The 25,749-nt window shown below is 40.8% G+C and overlaps 1 protein-coding gene across 14 annotated transcripts in view; it reads left to right on the top strand.

Annotated features, from left to right (window-relative positions):
- Window positions 1–25,749, top strand: part of VPS13B (vacuolar protein sorting 13 homolog B) — a 931,639-nt gene that overhangs the window by 60,502 nt on the left and 845,388 nt on the right. The window contains exons 1-2 of one of the 14 annotated variants that reach the window (XM_077809944.1): window positions 16,654–16,677; window positions 21,769–21,852. The exons of the other annotated variants lie outside the window; for them this stretch is intronic. Of the exons in view, the coding sequence (XP_077666070.1) occupies window positions 21,847–21,852 (6 nt within the window). The 5' untranslated portion in view covers window positions 16,654–16,677; window positions 21,769–21,846. Of the gene's footprint in view, window positions 1–16,653; window positions 16,678–21,768; window positions 21,853–25,749 lie in introns of those variants that run through there. 14 annotated transcript variants of the gene reach the window in all.

Genomic DNA, 25,749 nt, shown 5'->3' with positions numbered 1-25,749 from the left:
CTCATGAATCACACAGAGAAAGGCACCAGAACCAAATCCCTCCCAGCACTGTACCTCAGGAATATACTGTTTTGCACTGCTCAAGATGGGCAGTGCAGATTTATTAATTGGATAACCACTTCATTAATGGAAAGTGGACGTACACCAACCTTTGCAAACCTGAGCAAATTACCAAATACTTCAGGCAAACTCACTGGTAAAGATAGACAGTTAAACAAATTTATTTACTACGAAAGATAGATTTTAAGTGATTATAAGTAATGGACAAAAAGTCAGAGTTAGTTACTGAAAGAAAAGAAAATATAAGCATGCAGTCTAAACTCTCAACCCTATTAGACTGGGCAGCATCTAGATTAAGCAGTTTTTCTCACCCCATTGGATATTGTAGTCCTTAATATACAGGTTTGTCCCTTAAACCTGGACCGCCATCCTCTGTTGGAGTCTTCAGTCTTCTTCTGAGTGCCTTGGTTACTTGTAGCATAGCTGGGGGCAGGAGAAAGGCCAAGCATGGAGCTGCTGTATTCTATTTTATACCTTCAGTCCCATGTGCTTGGGGAACACAAGTCCAGGCATGTCTGGGGGGCATTGCTGAGTCTCCAGGGAAGGTTGAGCAATTCCCCTGGTGTGGCCTCATGCAGATGAGTCACTGAATTGTAGCTTCCTTGCTGGACAATGGCCGCTGATGGGTTGTTTGACACTCCATCCAGGCGTTGGTTACTTTCCTTGCTGTTGCCTCTTGGGGAGCTAATATCTGGCTGATTCCCCAACTTATACCATGTTTTAGTGACAAGCATACAACACAATTCTCATAACTTCATATACATTGATATATATGGATAGAAAAATGACTTTCAGCGGATCATAATCTTTCCTCCGATACCTCATATGGCATGCTTTATATGCAATATCACAATTATATGTAAATGAAGAATATGGGGGTTACAAGATGCTCCCCCAAGGTATAGTAGGTCAGTCTCCTCTTTCCATCCTTCAGTTGAGAGTCATTCACTATTCTCCAATCCCTTGTCAATTAGGCTCTCAAGGAGCCTGGACAGATTATATCCCTAGGTGGCAGATCCTGTCCTTGGCTTGTGTTATCCAAGTTGATGGGTCCTCCCTTTGAACCAGTGGCTATTTGCTCTGTACTGCATCTATCTATGAAAGTAGTGTTTTTGCGAGCAATTACCTATCCGAGGAGAGTTGGGGGAGTTCTGAGCGTCCATACACAGACTTCCATAAGGACAAAGTATACTTACGCCTGCATCCAAAATTTTTGATTAATGTAGTACTGGAGTTCCACCAGAATCAACTTATCACCTTTGTTTCCTAAGTCTCATTCTAATAAGGCTGAGGAAAGACTCCACACCTTAGATGTCGGAAAAGGCATTAACTTTTTACTTGAACAGGACCAGATTGTTTTACGCCTCATCTCAACTATTTGTGGCAGTTGCAGAGAGGATGAAGGGCCTTCCAGTTTAGACACAGAGGATCTTGTCATGGACTTCCTCCTGCATATGCATGTGCCATGATGTTGTCAGTATAACCCTGTCAAGCAAGATGACAGCACACTCGACAAGATCTCAAGCAACTGCAGCAGGTATGAACTGTAGGGTCATACCTTTACGACGTATTATGTCATATCTCAGCATTCCAGAGACAGTGCTAAATTTGGATGTGTAGTCTTTCAGTCATTTTCAGGTTGACTCTGATCCTGCCTCTGGTTTGAACTGCTTGTGAGCCACCTGAAGTAGAATGGTGGACATGTGCAATCACTTAAAGAAGGAAAAAATAGTTACTAATCTGACCTGTAACTGTTCTTTGAGATGTGTTGCACGTGTCTATTCCTCAGCCCACTCTCCTTTCTCTCTGTTATGGATTCTGTCTGATTAAAAATTATTTAAATTTTGATTTTAAATTTTTTCATGGACCCCCAAGTTGACTTCTAATTTTTCCCCGGGGATGTTCAACCACCGTTCAGTCCCAGGCCCTTCCCCACCTCTTCCTGCCCCTCCTATTCCCCATCTCTTTTCTCCCCCTTCCCTGAGCATGCCCCGTCCCCGCTCCTCCCCATCCCTCCCAGTGCCTTCTGCACGCCACTGAAGAGCTGTTCCGCGGCATGCAGGAGGCACTGGGAGGGAGAGGGAGGAGTTGATCAGTGGGGCTAGCAGCCCCACGCATGACTTGCGGATCCCCTGGAAGACCCCAGTTTGAGAATTGCTACTTTATACCATTGTGCAGCAGCATGAGGCACCCTAACTAATACCACTAAAGAAAAAAAACTATTGACTGGTGAATCTCCAACACTGGTTCATTGGGTGTGCAAATGCCTGAAGTGGAGTGGACATGTACAACACATTTTGAAAAACATCAAAGTTACAGGACAGATTAGTAACTGCCCTTAGTAGACTTTCAGATTCACTCACTGTTTTGGGGATTTCAGTAAAGAAAAGAGTCTTAAAATTATTTCATTCCCACTGAATTATTTCTATTGTCAATGAAGGGTGTAAGACTCAGAATACCCTCCCCCCCACACCGCCCCGCCATTTGATGGTTGATTATGTGTCCAAATTCCTCCCCCACTCAGAACTCTAGGGTACAGATGTGGGGACCTGCATGAAAACCTCCTAAGCTTACTTTTACCAGCTTAGGTTAAAACTTTCCCAAGGTACAAATTAATTTTATTCTTTGTCCTTGGAATATCCACTGCCACCACCAAACTCTAACTGGGTTTACTGGGAAACGTAGTTTGGACACGTCTTACCCCCCAAAATCCTCCCAACCTTTGCACCCCACTTCCTGGGAAAGGTTTGGTAAAAATCCTCACCAATTTGCATAGGTGACCACAGACCCAAACCCTTGGATCTGAGAACAATGAAAAAGCATTCAGTTTTCTTACAAGAAGACTTTTAATAGAAATAGAAGTAGATAGAAGTAAAGGAATCACCCCTGTAAAATCAGGATGGTAGATACTTTACAGGGTAATTAGATTCAAAACATAGAGAATCCCTCTAGGCAAAACCTTAAGTTACAAAAAAGACACACAGACAGAAATAGTCATTCTGTTCAGCACAATTCTTTTCTCAGCCATTTAAAGAAATCATAATTTAACACATACCTAGCTAGAGTACTTACTAAAGTTCTAAGACTCCATTCCTGGCCTATCCCCGGCAAAAGCAGCATATAGACAGACACAGACCCTTTGTTTCTCTCCCTCCTCCCAGCTTTTGAAAGTATCTTGTCTCCTCATTGGTCATTTTGGTCAGGTGCCAGCGAGGTTACCTTTAGCTTCTTAACCCTTTACAGGTGAGAGGATTTTTCCTCTGGCCAGGAGGGATTTTAAAGGGGTTTACCCTTCCCTTTACATTTATGACATTATGTTTCTGTTATGCATCCTCTTCGTAGAATGGAATGCTGCCTTTGCAAATAAAGTTTGCCTTTCTGCTGCATGGGTGTTTCTTTGCTATATGGATTGTGCAGCGTAGAGCTCAGGTTTTTGTATTGGGTCCCAATTTGGGGGAGAGAGGAGGACATTTTATTCTTTCCTGTAAATTAGATGTGACACCAATATTGATTATCCCTCTCATATTTTCTCAATCTGCCTTTCCCCATTCCTCCAAACCACATTGTATTAATTAGGAATCTTGTTTGCTTTTTTTCATGTTAATTAGGACTTTTGTTCATGCTTTTTTTCATGTTTGTTTGTTAGGGCTGTTGCACTGTTAATTATAGAATACCGTTTATTTAAATATTTTTGGTGTTTTCAACATTTACAAATATATTGTATACCTCTACCCCGATATAACGTGACCCGATATAACTGGGGTTCGCATACAACGCGGTGAAGCTCTGACATGCTGCTCTGAGTAGCGTGTTAAGGGGGCCGGTCTGGGGCTGAGGGGTTGGATAAGGGGCAGAGGGTCTTGGGGGCGGTCAGGGGCTCCCCCCACCTCCAGGGTCTGGGAGGCAAGAGTTCTGGGGGGGCACTTTTGCAGGCCCCGCAGTCCCAGAGTGGCCCGGGGGATTAGTGGGGGGGCCGGGAGCAGCCCGCTACGCTTCCCTCACTCTGGCCCCAGCTGTGTCACTGGGGGGAGGGAGCTTGGGGGAAGGGATCCCCCCTGCAGTCACCGGCAGCGGTGGAAGCGGAGCAGCCTGGCCCCAGCTGACTCCACTCCGCCAACTTCCAGCCACGGCTCTCTGCTTACCGCTGCAGGTGAGTGCGGGACCCCCCAACCCGCCCCCCCAATGACATGGCTGGGGCCGCATCGCTCCGCTTCCCGCCACCGGTGAGTGTGGAGGGTGTCCTTTCCCCAACCTCCCTGCACTCACCGGCGGCGGGAAGCGGAGTAGCCCGGCCCCAGCCTGCTCCACTCTGCCAGCTCCCAGCCACAGCGCTCCACTTCCCGCTGCAGATGACTACGGTGGGTGTCCTTTCCCCAACCTCCCCACGCTCACCGTCAGTGGGAAGCTGGGAGATGGCGGAGTGGAGCGGGCTGGGGCTGCATCGCTCTGCTTCCCGCCACAGGTGAGTGTGCGGGGTGTCCTTTCTCCAACCTCCCCGCACTCACCGGCGGTGTAAAGCGGAGTGCCGCGGCTTGGAGGTGGTGGAGTGGAGCGGGCTGGGGCCCTGTTGCTCCGCTTCCTGCCACTGACAGTGAGTGTCTGTCAGGGGGTGGGAGGTGTGGATAGGTGTCGCAGCACTCAGATGACAGGGAGCAGGGGGGTTGGGTAGCGGGTGAGGTCCTGGGGGTGATTAAGGATGAGGGTCTCTGGAGGGGGTGGTCAGGGAACAAGGAACGGGGGGTACCAAAGGAAGTTCGATATAACTCGATCTCACCTATAATGCGTTGAGTTTTTTTGTCTCCCAAGGACCGCGTTATATTGGGGTAGAGGTGTATTCTGTGTTGTAATTGAACTCAAAGTGTACAGTGCTCACTTCATATTTATTTTTGATTACAAGCATTTGAACTGTAAAAATACAAAAGGAATACTATTTTTCAATTCACCTAATACACGTACTGTAGTGCAATCTCTTTATCATGAAAGTTGAACTTACAAATATAGAATTGTGTACAAAAAACCTGCATTCAAAAATAAAACAATGTAAAATTTTAGAGCCTACAAGTCTACTCAGTCCTACTTCTTGTTCAGCCAATCACTTAGACGAACAAGTTTGTTTACATTTTCAGGAGATAGTGCTGCCTACTTCTTGTTCACAATGTCACCTGAAAGTGAGAACAAGTGTTCACATGGCACTGTTGTAGTCAGTGTCACAAGACATTTATATGCCAAAATGCCCTAAAGATTCATATGTCCCTTCATGCTTCAGCCACCATTCCAGAGAACATGCATCTGTGCTGATGATGGATTCTGCTCAGTAACAATCCAGAACAGTGGAGACTTACGCATGTTCATTTTCATTATTCATTCATTTCATTATTTATTTTCATAATCCCCTGGGGGACTAACATGAAGGGGAAAGGAGTCCAGGAGAGCTGGCTGTATTTCAAGGAATCCCTGTTGAGGTTACAGGGACAAACCATCCCGATGAGTCGAAAGAATAGTAAATATGGCAGGCGACCAGCTTGGCTTAATGGTGAAATCGTAGCGGATCTTAAACATAAAAAAGAAGCTTACAAGAAGTGGAAGGTTGGACATATGACCAGGGAAGAGTATAAAAATATTGCTCGGGCATGTAGGAATGATATCAGGAGGGCCAAATCGCACCTGGAGCTGCAGCTAGCAAGAGATGTCAAGAGTAACAAGAAAGGTTTCTTCAGGTATGTTGGCAACAAGAAGAAAGCCAAGGAAAGTGTGGGCCCCTTACTGAATGAGGGAGGTAACCTAGTGACAGAGGATGTGGAAAAAGCTAATGTACTCGATGCTTTTTTTGCCTCTGTCTTCACTAACAAGGTCAGCTCCCAGACTGCTGCGCTGGGCATCACAAAATGGGGAAGAGATGGCCAGCCCTCTGTGGAGATAGAGGTGGTTAGGGACTATTTAAAAAAGCTGGACGTGCACAAGTCCATGGGGCCGGACGAGTTGCATCCGAGAGTGCTGAAGGAATTGGCGGCTGTGATTGCAGAGCCATTGGCCATTATCTTTGAAAACTCGTGGCGAACGGGGGAAGTCCCGGATGACTGGAAAAAGGCTAATGCAGTGCCAATCTTTAAAAAAGGGAAGAAGGAGGATCCTGGGAACTACAGGCCAGTCAGCCTCACCTCAGTCCCTGGAAAAATCATGGAGCAGGTCCTCAAAGAATCACTCCTGAAGCACTTGCATGAGAGGAAAGTGATCAGGAACAGCCAGCATGGATTCACCAAGGGAAGGTCATGCCTGACTAATTTAATCGCCTTTTATGATGAGATTACTGGTTCTGTGGATGAAGGGAAAGCAGTGGATGTATTGTTTCTTGACTTTAGCAAAGCTTTTGACACGGTCTCCCACAGTATTCTTGTCAGCAAGTTAAAGAAGTATGGGCTGGATGAATGCACTATAAGGTGGGTAGAAAGCTGGCTAGATTGTCGGGCTCAACGGGTGGTGATCAATGGCTCCATGTCTAGTTGGCAGCCGGTGTCAAGTGGAGTGCCCCAGGGGTCGGTCCTGGTGCCGGTTTTGTTCAATATCTTCATAAATGATCTGGAGGATGGTGTAGATTGCACTCTCAGGAAATTTGCGGATGACACTAAACTGGGAGGAGTGATAGATACGCTGGAGGGGAGGGATAGGATACAGAGGGACCTAGACAAATTGGAGGATTGGGCCAAAAGAAATCTGATGAGGTTCAATAAGGATAAGTGCAGGGTCCTGCACTTAGGACGGAAGAATCCAATGCATCGCTACAGACTAGGGGCCGAATGTTCTACGGAAAAGGACCTAGGGGTGACAGTGGATGAGAAGCTGGATATGAGTTAGCAGTGTGCCCTTGTTGCCAAGAAGGCCAATGGCATTTTGGGATGTAGAAGTAGGGGCATAGCGAGCAGATCGAGGGATGTGATCTTTCCCCTCTATTCGACATTGGTGAGGCCTCATCTGGAGTGCTGTGTCCAGTTTTGGGCCCCACACTACAAGAAGGATGTGGATAAATTGGAGAGAGTCCAGCGAAGGGCAACAAAAATGATTAGGGGTCTAGAACACATGACTTATGAGGAGAGGCTGAGGGAGCTGGGATTGTTTAGCCTGCAGAAGAGAAGAATGAGGGGGGATTTGATAGCTGCTTTCAACTACCTGAAAGGGGGTTCCAAAGAGGATGGCTCTAGACTGTTCTCCGTGGTAGCAGATGACAGAACGAGGAGTAATGGTCTGAAGTTGCAGTGGGGGAGGTTTAGATTGGATATTAGGAAAAACTTTTTCACTATGAGGGTGGTGAAACACTGGAATGCGTTACCTAGGGAGGTGGTAGAATCTCCTTCCTTGGAGATTTTTAAGGTCAGGCTTGACAAAGCCCTGGCTGGGATGATTTAACTGGGGATTGGTCCTGCTTCGAGCAGGGGGTTGGACTAGATGACCTTCTGTGGTCCCTTCCAACCCTGATATTCTATGATTCTATGATCTGAGTCAGATGCCACCAGCAGAAGGTTGATTTTCTTTTTTGGTGGTTCAAGTTCTGTAGTTTCCCCCTGGGAGTGTTGCTCTTTTAAGACTTCTGAAAGCATACTCCACGTCTCGTCCCTCTCAGATTTTAGAAGGCACTTCAGATTCTTAAACCTTGGGTCGAGTGCTGTAGCTATCTTTAGAAATCTCACGTTGGTACATTCTTTGCGTTTTGTCAAATCTGCAGTGAAAGTGTTCTTAAAATGATCAACATGCTGGGTCATCATCCAAGACTGCTATAACATGAAATATATGGCAGAATGCGGATAAAACAGAGCAGGGGATGTACAATTCTCCCCCAAGGAGTTCAGTCACAAATTTAATTAACACATTTGTCACAGTTCCTTTCCCACTCTGGTCTCTAGGGTACAGGTGTGGGGACCTGCATGAAAGACCCCCTAAGCTTATTCTTACCAGCTTAGGTTAAAACTTCCCCAAGGCACAGATTTCTTTCTTGCCTTGGGAACCAGCTTAGGTTAAAAACCTGGTACGCTGCCACCACCAAGCGATTTAATAAAGAATCTGGGAAGAGACCACTTGGAGATGTCTTCCCCCAAAATATGCCCCCAAGCCCTTATACCCCCTATCCTGGGGAGGCTTGAGAATAAACAAGATGAGCACAAACCCTTTCGATTTTTAAGACCCAAAAAACCCAATCAGATTCTTAAGAATCAGAACTTTATTAGAAGAACAAAAACAGATAAGAGAACTACTATGTAACATCAGAATGGAAGATAATCTTACAGGCAGTCAAATTCAAAACATAGAGAATCCCTCTAGGCAAAACCTTAAGTTACAAAAAGACACAAAAACGGGAATACACATTTCCTCCAGCACAGCGAATTTACGAGCCAAAACAAAGAAAACCTAACGCATTTTCTAGCTAGATTACTTACTAACTTTACAGGAGTTGGAAGGCTCGCATCCTTGATCTGTTCCTAGCAAAGGTATCACACAGACAGAGAAAAACCTTTTCCCTTCACCCTCCAGATTTGAAAGTATCTTGTCCCCTCATTGGTCATTTTGGGTCAGGTGCCAGCGAGGTTACCTTAGCTTCTTAACCCTTTACAGGTGGAAGGATTTTGCCTCTGGCCAGGAGGGATTTTATAGCACTGTATACAGAAAGGTGATTACCCTTCCCTTTATAACAGCATTATTTTTTTAACAAGCGTCATCCGCACGGAAGTGTGTTCTCTGGAATGGTGACTGAAGCATGAAGGGGCATACGAATGTTTAGCATATCTGGCATGTAAATACCTTGCAGTGCTGACTACAAAGGTGTTCTGCAAATACAGTACCTGTTTTCACTTTCTGGTGACATTATAAATAAGAAGAGGGCAGCATTATCTCCTGTGAACGTAAACAAACTTCTTTATCTTAGTGATTGGCTGAACAAGACGTAGGACTGCATGGATTTGTGGGCTCTGAAGTTTTACATTGTTTTGTTTTTGAGTGCAGTTATGTAAAAAAAAAATTACATTTATAAATTGCACTTTCACGACAGAGACTGCTTTGTACTTGTATGAGTTGAATTGAACAATACTATTTAATTTTTACAATGCAAATATTTATAATAAATATACACTTTGATTTCAGTTACAACGCAGAATACAATGAATATGAAAATGTAGAAAAAGATATAAAATATTTAATTTCAATTGGTATTTTATTGTTTAACAGTGCAATTAAAACTGCAATTAATCACGATAAATTTTTTAAATTTTGATTAATTTTTTTGAGTTAACAGCAATTTATCAACAGCCCTAATGTTAACATGTTGTTTCTAAGTGAATAGTGACTGGAGTATGAGAGAAAGCACTTCCTGCCTCCAACTGATGGCACCAGAAGCCAGGTTTTCATCTGGTTTCTATTTCCAATAGAAGGCCCACATGTTAATGTTGGTTTTAAAGATAAATATATTTATTCATTACTGGAGTGTAGTGGTAGCTGTTATTTATCTCTTTATAAAACTTTGTTAAATTGTTTAATTAGTAGTGAAAGAAAGGAAGTCTGAATTTTTCAATATTTAATAATACCTCCCTCTTAAAATGCTTTTCTACACAGATCTCAAAGCATTTTATAAAGAAGGGTAAGTATAATTAACTCAGTTTTACAGGTTGGGAAAGTGAGGAACAGAAGAGTATTTATGCATCAATTTTAGTTATGAATAGTGCAATAACTTTTTCTTTACAACTTAATCACTTTCTTGATATGACTATTTAGATTTTGCAGAGTACTATAACGTCTTAAATTATATGTTGTGTGTTCGCAGAATAGACCATGACATTTAACATTGGTTCTTCCTCTACATTTGTCAGAAGATAGACTACTTATGTTTTATGTTCTCAAGTTACTGAACCTAGATATGATCTAGTGTGAGTCCTAAACTATTCCACCCACCTCATCATAGAACCAACATCCTTGTAACAGTCGCCATGGCCAATTTAGTCAACATACGATAAATTGCAGTAATCAGAAAATAAGAGATCACAGTAAAAGTGACAATTTTTGATCATTTTAAAGTTAGAATTTAGAATACATATCTAGCTAACGCTGATTTCCGTTGTTTTTAATGTAGAATTAGTAACAAAGTAATGTAAAAGATGTAGTCTCTGCTTTATTGGAAATGGTCATTGGATGTGTTTGTTTTATACTATTTCTAGTGTTCAGTAAAGCATGTTACTGCCTATCTCACAATAAGCGCTTATTAAAAGGTTTGATGTGGTTTATAATATATGCACAATAACCCATCTACTATCTTTTCATGGAAAAGTTTATGGCTTTTTTTCCCCTAGAGGAACTGAGCACTTGCAGCTCCATTTGCTGTCAGCAGCAACTGTTGGGGCTCAGCAGCTCTGAAAATCAGGTCCTATGTATTTTAAAATTTATTAGCTATTTGGAGTTAGTGACATGCCTCCAGTTGCTTATCTAGAACACTTGAACAGAATAACTTTGGCATTGTCAGAATGGTATTATTTTTGTACAGCCCTGTTTTACATCAGAAACAGCTGGATGCATCTGAAGTGAACGTTAGAGCCTGTTCTCTGAATGTTCTGCCATGAGGTATTCAGATGGTTGAAGAGTTAATCAGCTAAACAAATGTAGGCCAACAAGGTAAAGGATATTTGTAATAACTATTATAAATAATACTGAATTTACATGTGACTATAGATATGATTAATTAATGTGTAGGAGGCACATTGATTAATCAAACATAATTTTGTTTTTTGATGCTAAATTAAATTTTACTGTGAAAGCTGTTGTTTTTTGGCAGCTAACAGTACTAGAATTAAGATTTACTGCACTGTATATATTTCATCTTGGTATTTTGCAGTTGACTGAAGTATTGCCATGGGATGCTTGTGAAAGTTTTTTCATATTCTTTGGTTTGGCTGTTGTTCAGGGAGCCATTTTCAGAAACTTCTTCCAAACTATTTTGGTAAATTTACAGGACTTGTGAATAATGAGTCACTTAGTGAATTTTGGTGCACTCTGACCTTTAGACACACAACCACACATACTTAGGTTTCACTTCAGAAATTTGGCAAAAAGGGACAGCAATCTGCAAAGGAATTAAGGGTCATAATAGTTTTTGTCTCAGCTTGCATCAGGTGACCTGCCATCTGTTTCCTAAGATTGAACAAGCTCCACTGAAGGCAGCATTAGTGGTGGTGGTGGTTATCGTGGGATAGTTACCCCTCCCCCGTGTTGTTTCTGCCTCTCCACTTTTGTCTTCTGTTTTTCTTTTTCTCTCCTGTTTTCTTTATTTTACCACTCCCTACCTTACCTTCTCCCATTTACAAGTCTCTTCTTTCTCCAACTAGCAGCAGTTCTGTCATCTAATGCTGATGCTAGATGACGTACAAACAATAACTGGTAAATGTTGATGGTGCTTCCTAGCATTCTAGATTCATAGAGTTTATGGCCAGAAGGGACTCTTAGATCTAATTTGACTTCTTGTATAATTCATCCCATACAATTTCACTCAGTTACCCTTGTACTGAGCACAATAACTTGTTTAACTAAAGCACATCTTCTCAAAAGACATCGAGTCTTAATATGAAGACCTCAAGAGATGGAGAATCTGCCACGTCCCTTGAGAATGTGTTTGAAAGGCAAATCACCCTCATTGTTAAAAATGTGTGTCTTATTTCTAGTTTAAATTTGTCTGGCTTCAGCTTCCAGCTATTGGATCTTGTTATATCTTTCTGAACTATATTAAAGAGCCTTTTAGTGCATGGTATTTTCTCCCTGTAGTCCAGTTACCTTATGAGCTCCTTTTTGATAAACTCAACAGATTGAGCTCTTTAAATCTCTCACTAGAAGGCATTTTTTTCCAGCCGTTGGATCATTTTTCATGGCTCTTTTCTGCATCCTTTCCAATTTTTCAACACTTTTTAAAAAAGTTATTAGTTATTATAACTGTTGTTAATGTCTAATTCTAGGTGTGCCTGGCAAGATAATTAAAAGTGCTAGTTACTGGCTTTAGATGCTATGGTGACAACATGTGACATTTAAGGTCACTGCAGGTTTTAGCCAGGTTTTAGTCCAAGACTCCCTACTGTCGAGACAGAAAAACCTCCGACGCTGGTTTGGAGGTGTTTTAAGCCCAGGCTATCTTACTTGGCTGCAGGTATAAGTTAGGGCTCTGGTTCTCCTTTAAGTCAAGCTGGACCCTGCTTATTCTGAGATGAGGACACATGCAAAATCACTCCAGTGCTGATAGTCTTCCAATACCCTTTCCACAATTCCTCCTGAAGGACAAACAAGTTCTCCCAGTATTGTCAGAATTGAATGGGAAAAATCCTAGAGTGTCTTAGCACAAAGACTCATGGGCTATGCCCTCAGACATAAATTGGCAAGTTCAGAAACAGTGAGGGCTCAGTAAAGTTAGTAGGGCTTTTTTGTGGGAATGCTTGTACTTGGGCAAGGCTAATCTGGTTGCTGAGACCTGGGTGTCAATGCATCCAGGTTAATTGTGTAGTAAAGACCTACCCTTAATGATAGGAGCATTACTCACATCCGGAGCCTACTGTCATAAGGGATACAGTTTTTTTTCATCATTGAGTTGACATTGGTCATTTAGGATGCCTCTGTGACCAGTAATATATGGGAATTTTACAATTGGAAAGAGGAGATTCAAGGGGCAGTTGTCTGGTTCTTATCGATAATTATGTTGTGGTTTTGTGCATATTTTTATATTACTCAAAATATTACTCAGCCAAATTTTAAAAATGTATTGTTGTCACTAATTCACTTAAAAAAAATATGAGCTAAAATGTTCTTACGTGATTTAATAGAAAATCTATTGCCAGAAGCGGGGGTTGGGCAACAGGATGGATCACTTGATGATTACCAGTTCTGTTCATTCTGTCTGGGGCACCTGGCATTGGCCAATATCGGAAGACAGGATACTGGGCCAGATGGACCTTTGTTCTGACCCCGTATGGTGGCTCTTAAGTTCTTAAGAGCAGTCCGAAACACCTGCCAACACTTTCTCCCCCTGATCCATGACAGGACTGCACAGATTCTTACGGACAACTTGACGACTATGTTTTATGTAAACTGCCAAGGAGGGGCCCGAGCTTACCCCTTTGTTCAGAAGCAGTCCGCCTCTGGCACTGTTGCCTCTCCAACAACATAGATCTCATTGCATCTTACCTGCCTGGGCACCAGAATGCAACAGCGGACGACCTAAGAAGGAACTTTTCACAGACCCACGAGTGGGAAATGGATCCTGTAATAATAAAAACTCTATTCAGACAATGGGGATTCCCCTCAACAGATCTCTTTAGAATGAAACAAAATGCCAAGTGCCCGCAATACTGCTCATGAGCCGGATTGGGCCACAATTCCCTGAGAGATGCCTTCCTTATGAAATGGGAGGCCCCACTAATGTATGCCTTTCCCCCAATCCCTCTATTTCATCATGTCCTCCAAAAGATCAGGCAAGACAGGTCCAGGGTCATCCTTATCGCACCAACATGGCCCAAACAAACATGGTTCCCATACCTGAAACGTGGCGGTGAGACCACCGTGAACCCTTCCCCTTGTGCTTCATCTGTTGGCACAGGGTGCAGGTCGCCTTTGTCACCCCAACATCTTGATACTCCATCTCAAGGTCTGGCTAATCCATGGATGACAGGACTTGAGGCTCACTGTTTGAAGGAAGTGCAAGGCATGCTACTGAACAGTTGGCGATTGACCACACGAAAGACATACACCCACAAGTGGAAACGATTCTGTATTTGGTGCCAGAACAAGCAGATTACTCCACAGTTAGCCCCTCTGCCTCTAATTCTCGACTACCTATTGACCCTAAAACAATTGGACCTATCTACTAGCTCACTCAGAGTGCATCTAGTGGCCATCACCTCCTTCCACTCTAAGGTGGATGGAGTAAGCATCTTTGCACACCCACTGATTAAACGCTTCCTCAAGGGCATAGTGAACACTTATCTCACATTACAGGACCCAACCCCCATGTGCGATCTCAGTCTCATTCTCCATGCCCTCATAGGCAAACGCTTTGAACCACTAGTGACATACTCGCTGTTGTATCTCTCTATGAAGGTTGTCTTCCTTGTGGCCATCACATCAGCAAGAAGAGTGGGAGAGCTTGGTGCCCTAATGGCACACCCACCTTATACTACATTCCTCAAAGACAAAGTAATCTTATGACAACATCCCAAGTTCATACCCAAGGTTGCCTCTCCCTTCCACCTCAACCAGCCCATTTACTTACCCGTATTTTTCCCCAAACCTCATGCTGACAGCAGAGAGGCCTCCCTCCACATGCTGGACATCCGCAGAGCGCTAGCATTCTATATAGAAAGAATAAAAATGTTTAGAAAATCATTGATTGTGCCTGTTGACAACAGAACGTTCTCAGGGTCAAACGATCTCCAAGCAGAGGCTATCTAAATGGATATCTACATGTATCCAATTATGTTACCAAAATCATAATATGCAAACTCCCCCTGGACTTCGCACACACTCCACATGGGTACTATCCATATCTGTAGCATTTCTAAATAATGTACCCATCACAGACATTTGTAAAGCACCTGCCTGGGCATCAGCCCATACCTTTACCAAACACTATGCATTAGAATAACAATCAGCTGCAACATGCAATTTGGACTATCGGTCCTCTCCGCTGTACATAAATCAACTCCGAAGCCTCTCCCCTCCATTGAGGGGCACTGCTCTACAGTCACCTAAAGTGCAGCACCCACAGGGGCACTCCTTGAAGAAGAAGAGAAGGTTACTCACCTTGTGCAGTAACTGAGGTTCTTGAAGATGGTTGGCCCTGTACATCGGAGATTCACCTCAATCCACTGGAGTGAGAAGGAACTGGGGAACAGTTGGCTGTTCACGCAGGGTAGTTGCTCAGAGCGGCATGAGATGGCTGCCGTGCGTGCGCAGCCAACCTAGTCACTGCTACTACAAATCTCCTATTAGAAGTGCAGGGCGCCAAGAAACCTAAAGTGGAGTACCCACAGGAACAACCACCTTGAAGAACCTCAGTTACTGCACAAGGCGAGTAACTTTCTCTTCTTCCAAAGATGTTTCATTTTGAAGCTTGTGATGAATCCTGCTGCACAGAGTCAAGCAGCGGAAGCAAAGCTAACCATTTCAACAGGATTTTCCTGATTAGAGGGGAAATTGATGCTTCTGGTAAGGTATCTATATAACTCAACACCAGAGCCTCAAGCTAGGAAGGGGTATGTGCTGAAAGTGAAGTCTGCACATGTAAAGAGTTACCAGAAGAAACATGGCAGTGACAGAGAAGGAGAATGATTCCACTGCTGCTTCTTGGACACTCTCTGTATGCTGGAATGCTTCCTCTTCTCCTTCTTTTTCCCCTGGAGCAAAGTCATGTGGAGGACTGGAAGCCTGCCTTTTGGTAATGGCATCAACAGGTGTTAATCCTAAATTCCTAAAGGAGTCTTTGGTGCCAGGTCAGACCGGGTTGACAGTATGGATTGTCTAGATGGAACTTGAGGTGGTAGACGGTCTGGGTGGGAAGCTGAGCTGCTGTAAGCGCTAGCCTTGGAGAGCTGGACCTCCAGCCCAGCATCGAGGGAGGTGCCACGGCAGGAGTGGCTAGGTGCCTCTCAGGTCTCTCTACCCAAGATTTCAGCACAGAAGCACCCCATATCTCCTGCTTGAGTACTGGACTGGTCAAGTTGGAGACTTACTAAAGCCAAAAGCACTTGCAGCCTGAGCTGCCTCTCCTTCCTTGTCTGAAGCATAAAAGCATGTGCACTAAGATACTGTGTGTGATTCTCCCAGGCACACAAGGCACCGGACATGTTTTTCTGTCTCAGGGAAGACTGTACATTTTTTTTTGAGCCCCTTTCTGTTTTAGGAATCTGACATAGTCTCTGGGGGTCCAAGGCCCACAATCCCAACTAACCTAACTATCACTACCAATAAACAGACCATAACTGTTTATTCAAAGAAAACAGTTTAATTAGCCGTGCGGGCAGTAATGGTAGCTTTTCTATACAAGTCTGCAGCTCACCACTAGTGGTGCTGAATCCCATTAATGGGAATTCACAGAGGCCCTTGTAGAAGAATCTGTGCTTACATGTGTGGTTCTTCAGCCCCTTCTAGTAGCTGGACCACAAAGAGACCGATGAGTCGGCTACTGTTTTTGAGCTAACCACCGAGTCTTTTAGCTCAGACAGTGAGGCTTTTTTTTTTAAATAAAGACCTAGACTTCTTGAGTTCAATCTCTTAGAGCTGATGACATCCCACCATGGAGCAATCTGTTACATTTAGATACCACACTGGTGGGCGTTGTTAAATAAATTCTCTTAATTGGGTTGTATTACTTGGAAGATAGTATGTGGTCATGCAATTAAAGATGTCTTTTAATGCATGTACATAGGGGATAACCTATTTAGCATTGCCTTTTAAGTTCTTAATTATGAAATGTTAATTTTTAAAATATTTTTATGGACTAATCTACGTCATCTGTATGGTTTAAAATTTTAAGGTCAAACTATAGCAAGTTTAGGCACTTGTGATTGAAAAACTGACTAGTTTAGCTGATACATCCCAACTTGATTGAGAGAGGTGAGTGTTTGCCTTTCTTTTGGGGATATCATGAAAATACAAGCAGAGAGTATAAAATTCATTGCTCTCATTTGAGTGTTTTCTGGATCATGTTTTGGATTGCAAACTTGATTCCATAAAAATGAATAATTTTGTACTGCAAGAGAGTAACTGCATAGATTAAATTAATTCCATGTAGTGCTATTAAAACATTTAAAGGGGCATCTGCATTTTATTTTTTAACCATTACATGTTATGACAAAATTTAATCTCAATTTTTAAGTACAGTTTAATACAGAAAACTCTGTTCATTCTAAAACCTGTCAAAAATATAATAGATTAAAAAAAAAAAGAGCACATACAGTATGTAGTAGGGTAACATAGTTTGTGGGATATGTGCATATTTGTGTGTGCATAAAGACTATATGGTGGGAATGAAGTTGATAGTAAAAGCAACAGGTATTGGGGAAATTATAAAGTTATAAAAAGCTGTAATATTTAATGTTGTTGCTAATGATAAATGAATAAATCATACTTAATTTTAGAATAAAGGTAACTTATGCTTTTTGCCTTCTAAACTTTAATTTGTTTGCTACATCTGGTGTCTGAAAAGCAGACTTCTAAAAATTTCAGAAAATCATAACAAAGGAAATATAGGTAAAGAAAATACCAATATTTAAATATCAATGTATGGATTATATGAAAGCAATTATTGTAGTATGTAACACTGCCATGGTTATGTCCTATGGTAGCTTTCTGTACATGCATCATAATACATATATTTATGTGTGCCCCATAATAATATTTAAATCCTGGGTTTAATGCACATATAAGTACCCAGACCTAAATGGGAATCTGCATATATTTATGTACCTATTTGAGCATCCAAAAGTCTAATGGCTTATTTTTAGGGTTAAATCTGAAGAAACTATGTTTATATATAAAATTCCCAGTATCTTACCTGTGCTGTTTGCTGATGTTTTTATTCTGTTGATCAGTTAGAAGGACGATCGTTTAAATTTTCATTGCTGGCTATTAGCCAATTTTAAATAACAGTCCTTCAGATGACCTTTGAGCAGCCACTGCTGCCAGCCTCAAAAGAGAGAAACTGCCTGAGCTGCTTACTGCAACCAGAGCTCCTCCTCTCAGAGTTTTATGTAAATATTGTTTAAAAATCAGGGTATGCATATTCTGCAGTGTTTATTCAAGGAAAATGGAATTGAGCATGTGAAGTCATTCAGGATTGGAATGTGTGTTTTAAGGAGCTGGAAAAATATTAACCTATAAACTAATTAGCTTTTACATTGAATTGTCTAGTTTTGTCTAATTGTTACAGCCATAGGCATGGTAGAAATTCATAAATTAAAATTGTAAGTAAGATGCCCTTAATTTTAATTCTAAAAATGATTTTAGTCTGAAAATGAAAAAATATTATTGCATTATATCTTTGAGAGCTTGTGGAGGAAAGGTGAAGGCAATTATAGTATTTATCTTCAAAAATAAGAAAAAAGAGGACCCAGGGAATTATAGACCAGGTAGCCTTACTTCAACACCTGGAAAGATTCTGGAACAAATTAAACAATTATTTTGTTCCAAACTGGAGAATAATAAAGTGATAAGTAATAGCCAAGAAGGATTTGTCAAAAACAAATCATGCTAAACTAATCTAATTTCCTTCTTTGACAGGATAACTGGCCTAGTGGATGGGGGGGGGGGGGAAATAGATGTGATATATCTTGATTTTAGTGAGGTTTTGACACTGTTCCGCATCATAATCTCATAAGCAAACTGGGGAAATATGAAAGATCAAATTACTGTAAGGTGGGTGCACAACTGGTTGAAAAACTGTACTTTGTAGTTGTCGATGGTTTGCTGTCAAACTGGGAGGACATATCAAGTGGGGTCCAGTACTATTCAATATTTGCATTAACAACTGGGATGATGGAATGGAGAGAGTATGCTTATAAACCTTGAGGACAGCACGAAGTTGGGAGGTGTTGCAAGCACTTTGGAGGACAGGATTAAGAATTCAGAATTACCTTGATAAATTGGAGAACTGGTCTGAAATCAGTACATTCAATAAAGACCAGTTCAGTTAGGAAAGAAAAATAAAAAATAGAAATAACTGATTAGGCAGCAGTACTGCAGAAAAGAGTCTAGGGGTTATAGTGGATCACAGATTGAATGTGAGTCAACAATGTGACGCTCCTGCGAAAAAGGCAAGTGTCATTCTGATGTGTATCAACATGAGGGTCGTTTAAGACATGGGATGTAACTGTTCCAGTCTAGTTGACACTAGTAAAGTGTATGATGGAACACTATGTCCAGTTTTGAGCACCACACAAAGATGTGAACCAACTGAAAAGAGTTCAGAGGAGAGTAACATAAATGATAAAAGGCTTAGAAAACCTGACCTATGAGGAAAGGTTGAAAGAATTGAGTATGTTTAGTCTAGAGAAGAGAAGACTGAAGGGGGACGTGGTAACAGTCTTCAAATATGTTAAGGGCTGTTATAAAGAGGATCGTGATCAATTGTTCTCCATGTCCAACAAGGGTAAATAAATAGTAATCAGCTTAGTTTTGGAAGCAAGGGAGGTTTAGGTTAAATATTAGGAAAAGTTTTCTAACTGAGGATTGTTAAGTGCTGAAACAGGTTACCTAGGAAGGTTATGGAATCCCTGTCATTGGAGATTAGGAACAGATTAGACAAACACCTGTCAAGGATGGTCTAGTGAATATACTTAATCCTGCCTCAGGACCCAGGGAGGGTTTGGATGGGGGTGGGGTGGACTAGATGACCTCTCAAGGTTTCTTCTAGCGTATGGCTAGAAGCCTCTGTGTATTATATACCTATACTGTGCAACACAGTGTAGAATATACAGCACTGGATTCAGAAGGCCTGCACTCTATTTCTGGCTCTGCAAGTGGTCTGCTGGGTGACACTGGGCAAGTCACTTCCACTCTCTGTGCCTTCATTTCTATAAAATGGGGATAGTGATACTGACCTCCTCTGTGAAGTGTTTGAGATCTGTGGGTCTTCGTAAGAGCTAGATGATGATGATGATGATTTTGTTTGTTTGTTTCTTGGTTTTAAAAAACCCGAAAACAAACAACATCTGTTCATCTATTTGGAAAAAGCAGTCTGTTAAATATGTAATTTATTTAAATTTCATTCATTTTTTTAAAAAGTGCAATGCTTTTGAGGTTAATTTACAGTGACTACATGTAGTTTCCTAAATTTACACAGAAAGCTAACTAAAAATATTTTCCTTGGACTGAAATACTGTTAGAGAAACCTGGATGACTTGGTGACTTACATACTTGTTCGTTTTTCATTTGATTAGAGTTGGGCAAATTAACAACCATGTCTATATTATGGTCACTATAGTGACACAGCTACATCATAGTGCAGACGCTTCCTACAGTGATGGAAGTGCTTTTTCTGTTGCACTGATAATCCATGTCTTTTAGCCAGAGGTAGGCTTAATTATGGTGCTCAAGGATGTGAGGCTGAGCACTGTAGCTATGTGCCACAAGTACTCCTGTTCTTTTCACTGTAGCTCTGTTAACCTAACTTTTAAGTGTAGATCATGCCTAAGCTACAAAGGCAAACTTTATTAATATAATATGAACATCAGTTAAAACACTGAATTATAGACTTAATAATAGAATAATCCTATATTTTTTGTCAGTTTGACTCTAAATCTCCTATAAACTATATAAACCACTTCTTTTGTATTATTCAATAGTACTGTTCCAAAGGTTATTCTGTGCTTTAATTTAAAATGAGATGCATTCTTTTCTCCTTACACACTAAATACTCCCTGAGCTATTCTGTTTGGCATTATATAAGATTAGAAGACGTTTCCAAATTTTTCGTTTTCCCACACTCCTATTTTTTTCCCAAGTTACTTTTAAATCTTGTTTTCTCCACCCTGTTGGCCGTTTTAACCTTTACGTTTGCATATGTTCAGAGTACACAGTTGAACACCACACAGTAACTATCTTTTCCCCCTTTCAGAAATATTTATATATTTTGTTTCCCATGGGTTTCTAGAATCCACTCAGTTCCATTTCTTGCTGACACTTACTTTCCTTCCTCTTATTAAATCTTTACTATTTCTTTCATTAGAAATTAGACCAGGGATGACAGAAAAATTAACTTTTCTTCCAGGAAGAACTAGTGCCAAAGACTAATAAAATGGGAGTTTGCAGTCCTTATTTTTAGCTAGAAATATTCTGATCAGTCGGTAACAAAGAAAATAAGTTCAATTTGAAGAATTGCTCATGTGAGTCTTCATGCAAGAAAAAATATTTGTCATGGATGTGGTCACTTGAAAGGATAATAAACACTGTGTGTGCTATTAAAAAGTATCAACTATTTGAGATGAAACACATTGCTTTTTAAATTGACTAATGTGATAAGAATTTACATGTTATGATGGTATAATTACAGAGATCTTTTGTAAAGCTTTCTGAGAGTTATAATGTGCAGTTGACATTTGTACTCTTTAATGTATAGAATTTTTGGCGGTTTAGGTGATGCATATCTAACAGGCATGTTTTGGAAGATAAATAGTTGTTAGCTTAGCATTTAGTTAATAGTTTGAAAGCCTTTCTTGGAATTTGAAAAGTGATGCATTATACATAGTATTAAATTCTATGAAATAGTGTACACATCACAAAGATTGACACTTATATAAAAGAAATGATTGATTATAAGTAGAAATAACAGGCTTAATTTAAATGTCTTGTGCCTGTGTGTACTCTTGACATTTATTAACCAGAAAGCTTGTAGAGTGACCCAGGTACCTTTTCAGTGTAATCCACTGGTTTTATTAGTCTGTTATCTGAGCACTTGGACTCTTTTAGTTCACCGATTACTTTGGGTGAAAATTAATTTTTGGTCCTTATTGGTATATAACAGTAATTTAAAATACAACTAAGAAAAAAGAGTGAAAAATAAAGGCAACTTAATATAGTTCTAATTACAGAATACAGTAAGTTTAGTGTATTGATATTATTTGAGTAAAAGTTTAAAAAAGCAAATTGAAAAAAAACAAGCACACACATTTGATCCATTTTTTTTCTTTCCTGAATCTTTTATGGAAGGCTGTTTCAGTAAATCATGCCTGAAGAGGTTGTCTGAGTAGCTAGGGATAACTGGAACTCAGCACTAACTTGACTTCTATGCTGGTAAGACTCTGACCAACTCAAGATGTACAAAGTTAACTAAAGTCATGGCTTAGGTAAATGATCCTCTTGCCAGGCAAAATAAATATTTTAAAACTTGGCACACTGTTACATTCAGCTAAGATGTTTAATTTGTGGTATAGCCATCCTAAAAAGAGAGCTTGTTTTGAGTGTAGTAGCATGTGCATGTGTGGGTAAAATGCAAAAAAAGTACATTAAAGAAATATAAATTTGTAGAGTAAAAATGAATATTCTTATAGTAACTAACTTGAACTTGTTCCACATACACAGTGTTCATGTGTTTCTTGAGAAATGTATTTAGTTTCCTTGCCTTTTTAAAAAAGATAGGACAGTTTTTTTTTAACTTGATCGTATTTAAGTAGTTCTAATCTGCCCCAAGAGATCATTATGCATGATGAGGTCTTAATTTGTGTGTGTATGGGGGGGTCAGTGGGGGGGAATGTGGTGGGGTGGGGTTTGGAAACACCTTTGAACTTGCAGAATGCAGAAAAAATTGTGGAGATACTCAAATATGTTCACACCCATAGGATCAGACTCCAGTCCCTTTATGCGTAATAAAAAATCATGAGTGGTGTAAAGAGTTCTGAAAAACCCAGTTCCAACGGGAGAGGATTCCCCCTGATGTAGGTACTATGGAAGACCACTGCAAGCACATTTGATTCTTGTCATCTGGAAGAGAAACAAGTGCCATAATTTTATAGCGGAATTGTGAAGAGTGAGAGTGAGAACTGCTGTCAAGCTAACATTCGAATTAGATAGGGAACTTGGCAATGTAAGCACAATGAGGGTTCTACTTCACGAGACTGCACTAGTCTTAAACAGTGACCCATAAAGAGAAAACTCTGCTAGATTGATAACCATGATCCCACCACATTTTTGTATGTGCGCGCGTTTTGTTACAAATGGGGAAATTTTTTTGAGATGGAATTTCTTGTGGTTTAAGACTCTGGGCTGGGACTTGGGAGATCTGGATTTAATTCCCAATTTTCTCAGAGACTTTCTATGTGATTCTGGGTAGGTCATTTAATCTCTCTGTGCCCTGCCTCCCTTTCTGTAAAATGAAGATAATAATTCCCTACCTCACAAGATTGTTGGGAGGGTATGTTCATTGTTGTGTGTGATCCATCCAAATATTCTGGTGATGGTGGCCATGTAAGTATCTAGATAGGGGATTATTAGGAAGACTGTAAAATAATGATTAACAGCATTATGTGGGGGGGGGCAATAAATCCCAAAGAAGTTAGTCTGTCCTGAAGAAGGGTGAATCTCTTCTTCTTGCAGTGGGCTTAGCTGGCTCAAGGAGGTGCAGTTTTTGTCTCCCTGTATCAGCTTTGTTAAATTTGGCCCAGAGTTATGAATTATTTGTAAACATTCATTCATTTATTCATTCTCATAATGGGATCACTTTTGTTTGGAGAATCAAAAAGAAAGTCATGATTGGGAAAAGTTTGGGGAACCTATATTCCAAGAAAGGGAAAGGTTTGAGCTAAAATAGTTTTATTTTACACATGTCTATGTTGTTTAAGTGCTATGTGGACTAGGAACAGACTTAAGTGCTCAGGGCACAAATGAGCTTGAAAGTTCACTGGTAGAACTAGGGAGAGCGGGAGAGACATGACTCGGTTGTGCCATAGAAGAAAATCTGGGGCAGATGGAGAGGCTAGCTGCAGCAGATGTCCAACTGCACAGTTTGGGAACCTGTGGGCCATTTCCTTTATTCACTGAAACTCAATAGGAGTTTTGCCTGAGTAAGAACTGCAGGATTTGGCCCTTCATTATTAGTCAGTTTTTTCAAACTTTTTGGAGTATATACTGTAAAATGAACACTAAAAGCCTTCCCCCCCCACCCCTTAACTCAACAAATTTGGAATAGATTCTTCAAAAGTTGCCCCTAAACAAACAAAATATCTTTCAACACAGATCAAAAATGGAAAATATTAGGCTAAAAGAATTTTCAGAATGTGACATATATAAAAAGGTGTGTGTGTGTGTGCATTAAAATAATCTTAAAATATTTAATTACATAGGATGTAATTCAAAGTATACAGTATTATGTTTTTCATGGACCCTGGAACTGTTAATAAATAATTCATTTTATTTTAGCAAGATATTAAATCTGTATATTCTGTATTCAAACAAAACAAATTTTCTAACTCCAAAAAATGCAATAGGTTGACTGAAATATGTATAAGCATGTTAAAAATGCCCATATCAAGATGGTTAAAAAGTATTACAATTGTTCATGGGCCATTCACACTTCCTCTTTGTGCTATATACAATAAGTGAAAAGTCTAAAGTTATTTATAATTTAGTGTGTTTTACATTCATATGAAAGATAAAACATCTATTTAAAATATTATGCTCCTAGTCAAATATGTATAATTATTATGGGAGCAGTAGCATCACTATCCATTATGCACAGCTCACTTCTACTAAAAACTGTCAAATCTCCATTTTTTCGTACTGTAAATGTGCTGATTACATTGCAGTTGGCGCTTTTTGATTGTGATCTCGTTACATCTCGTAAGGTAAGCGAGGATCAGATCTGGCATGGGAGGCCCTCAAGAAATACCTTAAGTGCTACAAAAATTGGTGTTGGTGATGCAGTGGATGGAATTCTGCCTCTGTCACTACTGAACCAGTGACCCCTTGTGGCCTTAGAAATTAGGAGGACACAGTCTTTGTCTGAACCAGCAGGGGAAAGAAAACAGTTGACCCCGTTATAGAATATTCAAGGTTCAGTGTTAGGTCTTGTCTTCATACGGAGCTCTTGCACTTCGAATTCGCACTGTGAGCATTCAGTTATCTTGTGGTCTTGAGGAGGAGTGCTCTTGACTGATTGGTGGGACGCAAGGGTTCAGCAAAGCGTATTGGCTTTCATGCATTTAATGAGAGGATTTATGAATCCTTCTTCCAGTCCAGGGGGCCATTCTGCACAGGAAGAAAAGCTTCCCTCTTCTGATTAGAGTAGGACCAGGTCTTTTGGGCCCTTGCTGTTTGCATCATGCTAGCTGCCTTTGGGGCTAGGGAGGAAATTCTTTTCACTGCCAGATTGGCCTGGGAAAAGTGGGTTATTTCACCTTCCTCTTAGCTGCCCAGCACCCAGTGGGTATGTAAAATTCACTTCGTTGCAACTTGGTAGATGTCAGTTGCTGGTAATCTTTCAGTAGTGGGTTGGTCCCTGATAAACTGGAACTGGAAATGGATTAGGAGAGGGCATCTCCTAAAGAAGAATGGGGATGAGGTCCTCATGTCTGGTATGGTGAGCAAGTAGCCCTGCTTTCCCCTCTCCCCTTAACCCTTAGATGAGGGAGGGTGGTAAGGTCTCAACAGCAGTACTGGGACTAGGGGAAAAACATGTAATCTTAATTTTTTGTTCAGATGAAGCCAAGTTAGTAGATTTTAGTAGGCTAACCGAGTTAGAGGCTGATGGCAGTCCTCCATCAGGTGAAATAGATTACAATACAAAGGATGATTTGCACTGGACAAGTTATTGCTGTATAGTTCCCGTATGTGTTGTTTAATAAAGCTTCAGCCTGGTTAAACCACATTCCTGGTGTTTCATCTTTCTTTCTGTGGTGTTCAAGACAATGCCCTTGCTAAATAGTGTAGGCACTGTGCTGCTAGAGATTCTCTTATTCATTTAATTTAAAAGAAGTTCTTTGAGTATTCATAGTTACTGAAGGTGGGTTATGAGACTTTTCACAGGAATAGGGATATTAATAACACTTGATGCAGTGTCTTTACAAAATCCTACTTATAAAATAAATTAAAACGGTCTCGGACTGCAAAGGGGATGAAGGAACACAAAGGAAAAGACTGTGGGGTCATGGGAGAGAGTGTCTAGCAAGGTGTGGCAAGGTTCATTGTAGGTCTTGT

This window comes from Eretmochelys imbricata, chromosome 2 (genome assembly GCF_965152235.1).
Source record: "Eretmochelys imbricata isolate rEreImb1 chromosome 2, rEreImb1.hap1, whole genome shotgun sequence".
NCBI classification, from domain to species: domain Eukaryota; kingdom Metazoa; phylum Chordata; order Testudines; family Cheloniidae; genus Eretmochelys; species Eretmochelys imbricata.
The sequence above is the reverse complement of the archived record's forward strand: the minus strand, read 5'-3'. Positions and strand labels throughout refer to the sequence as shown.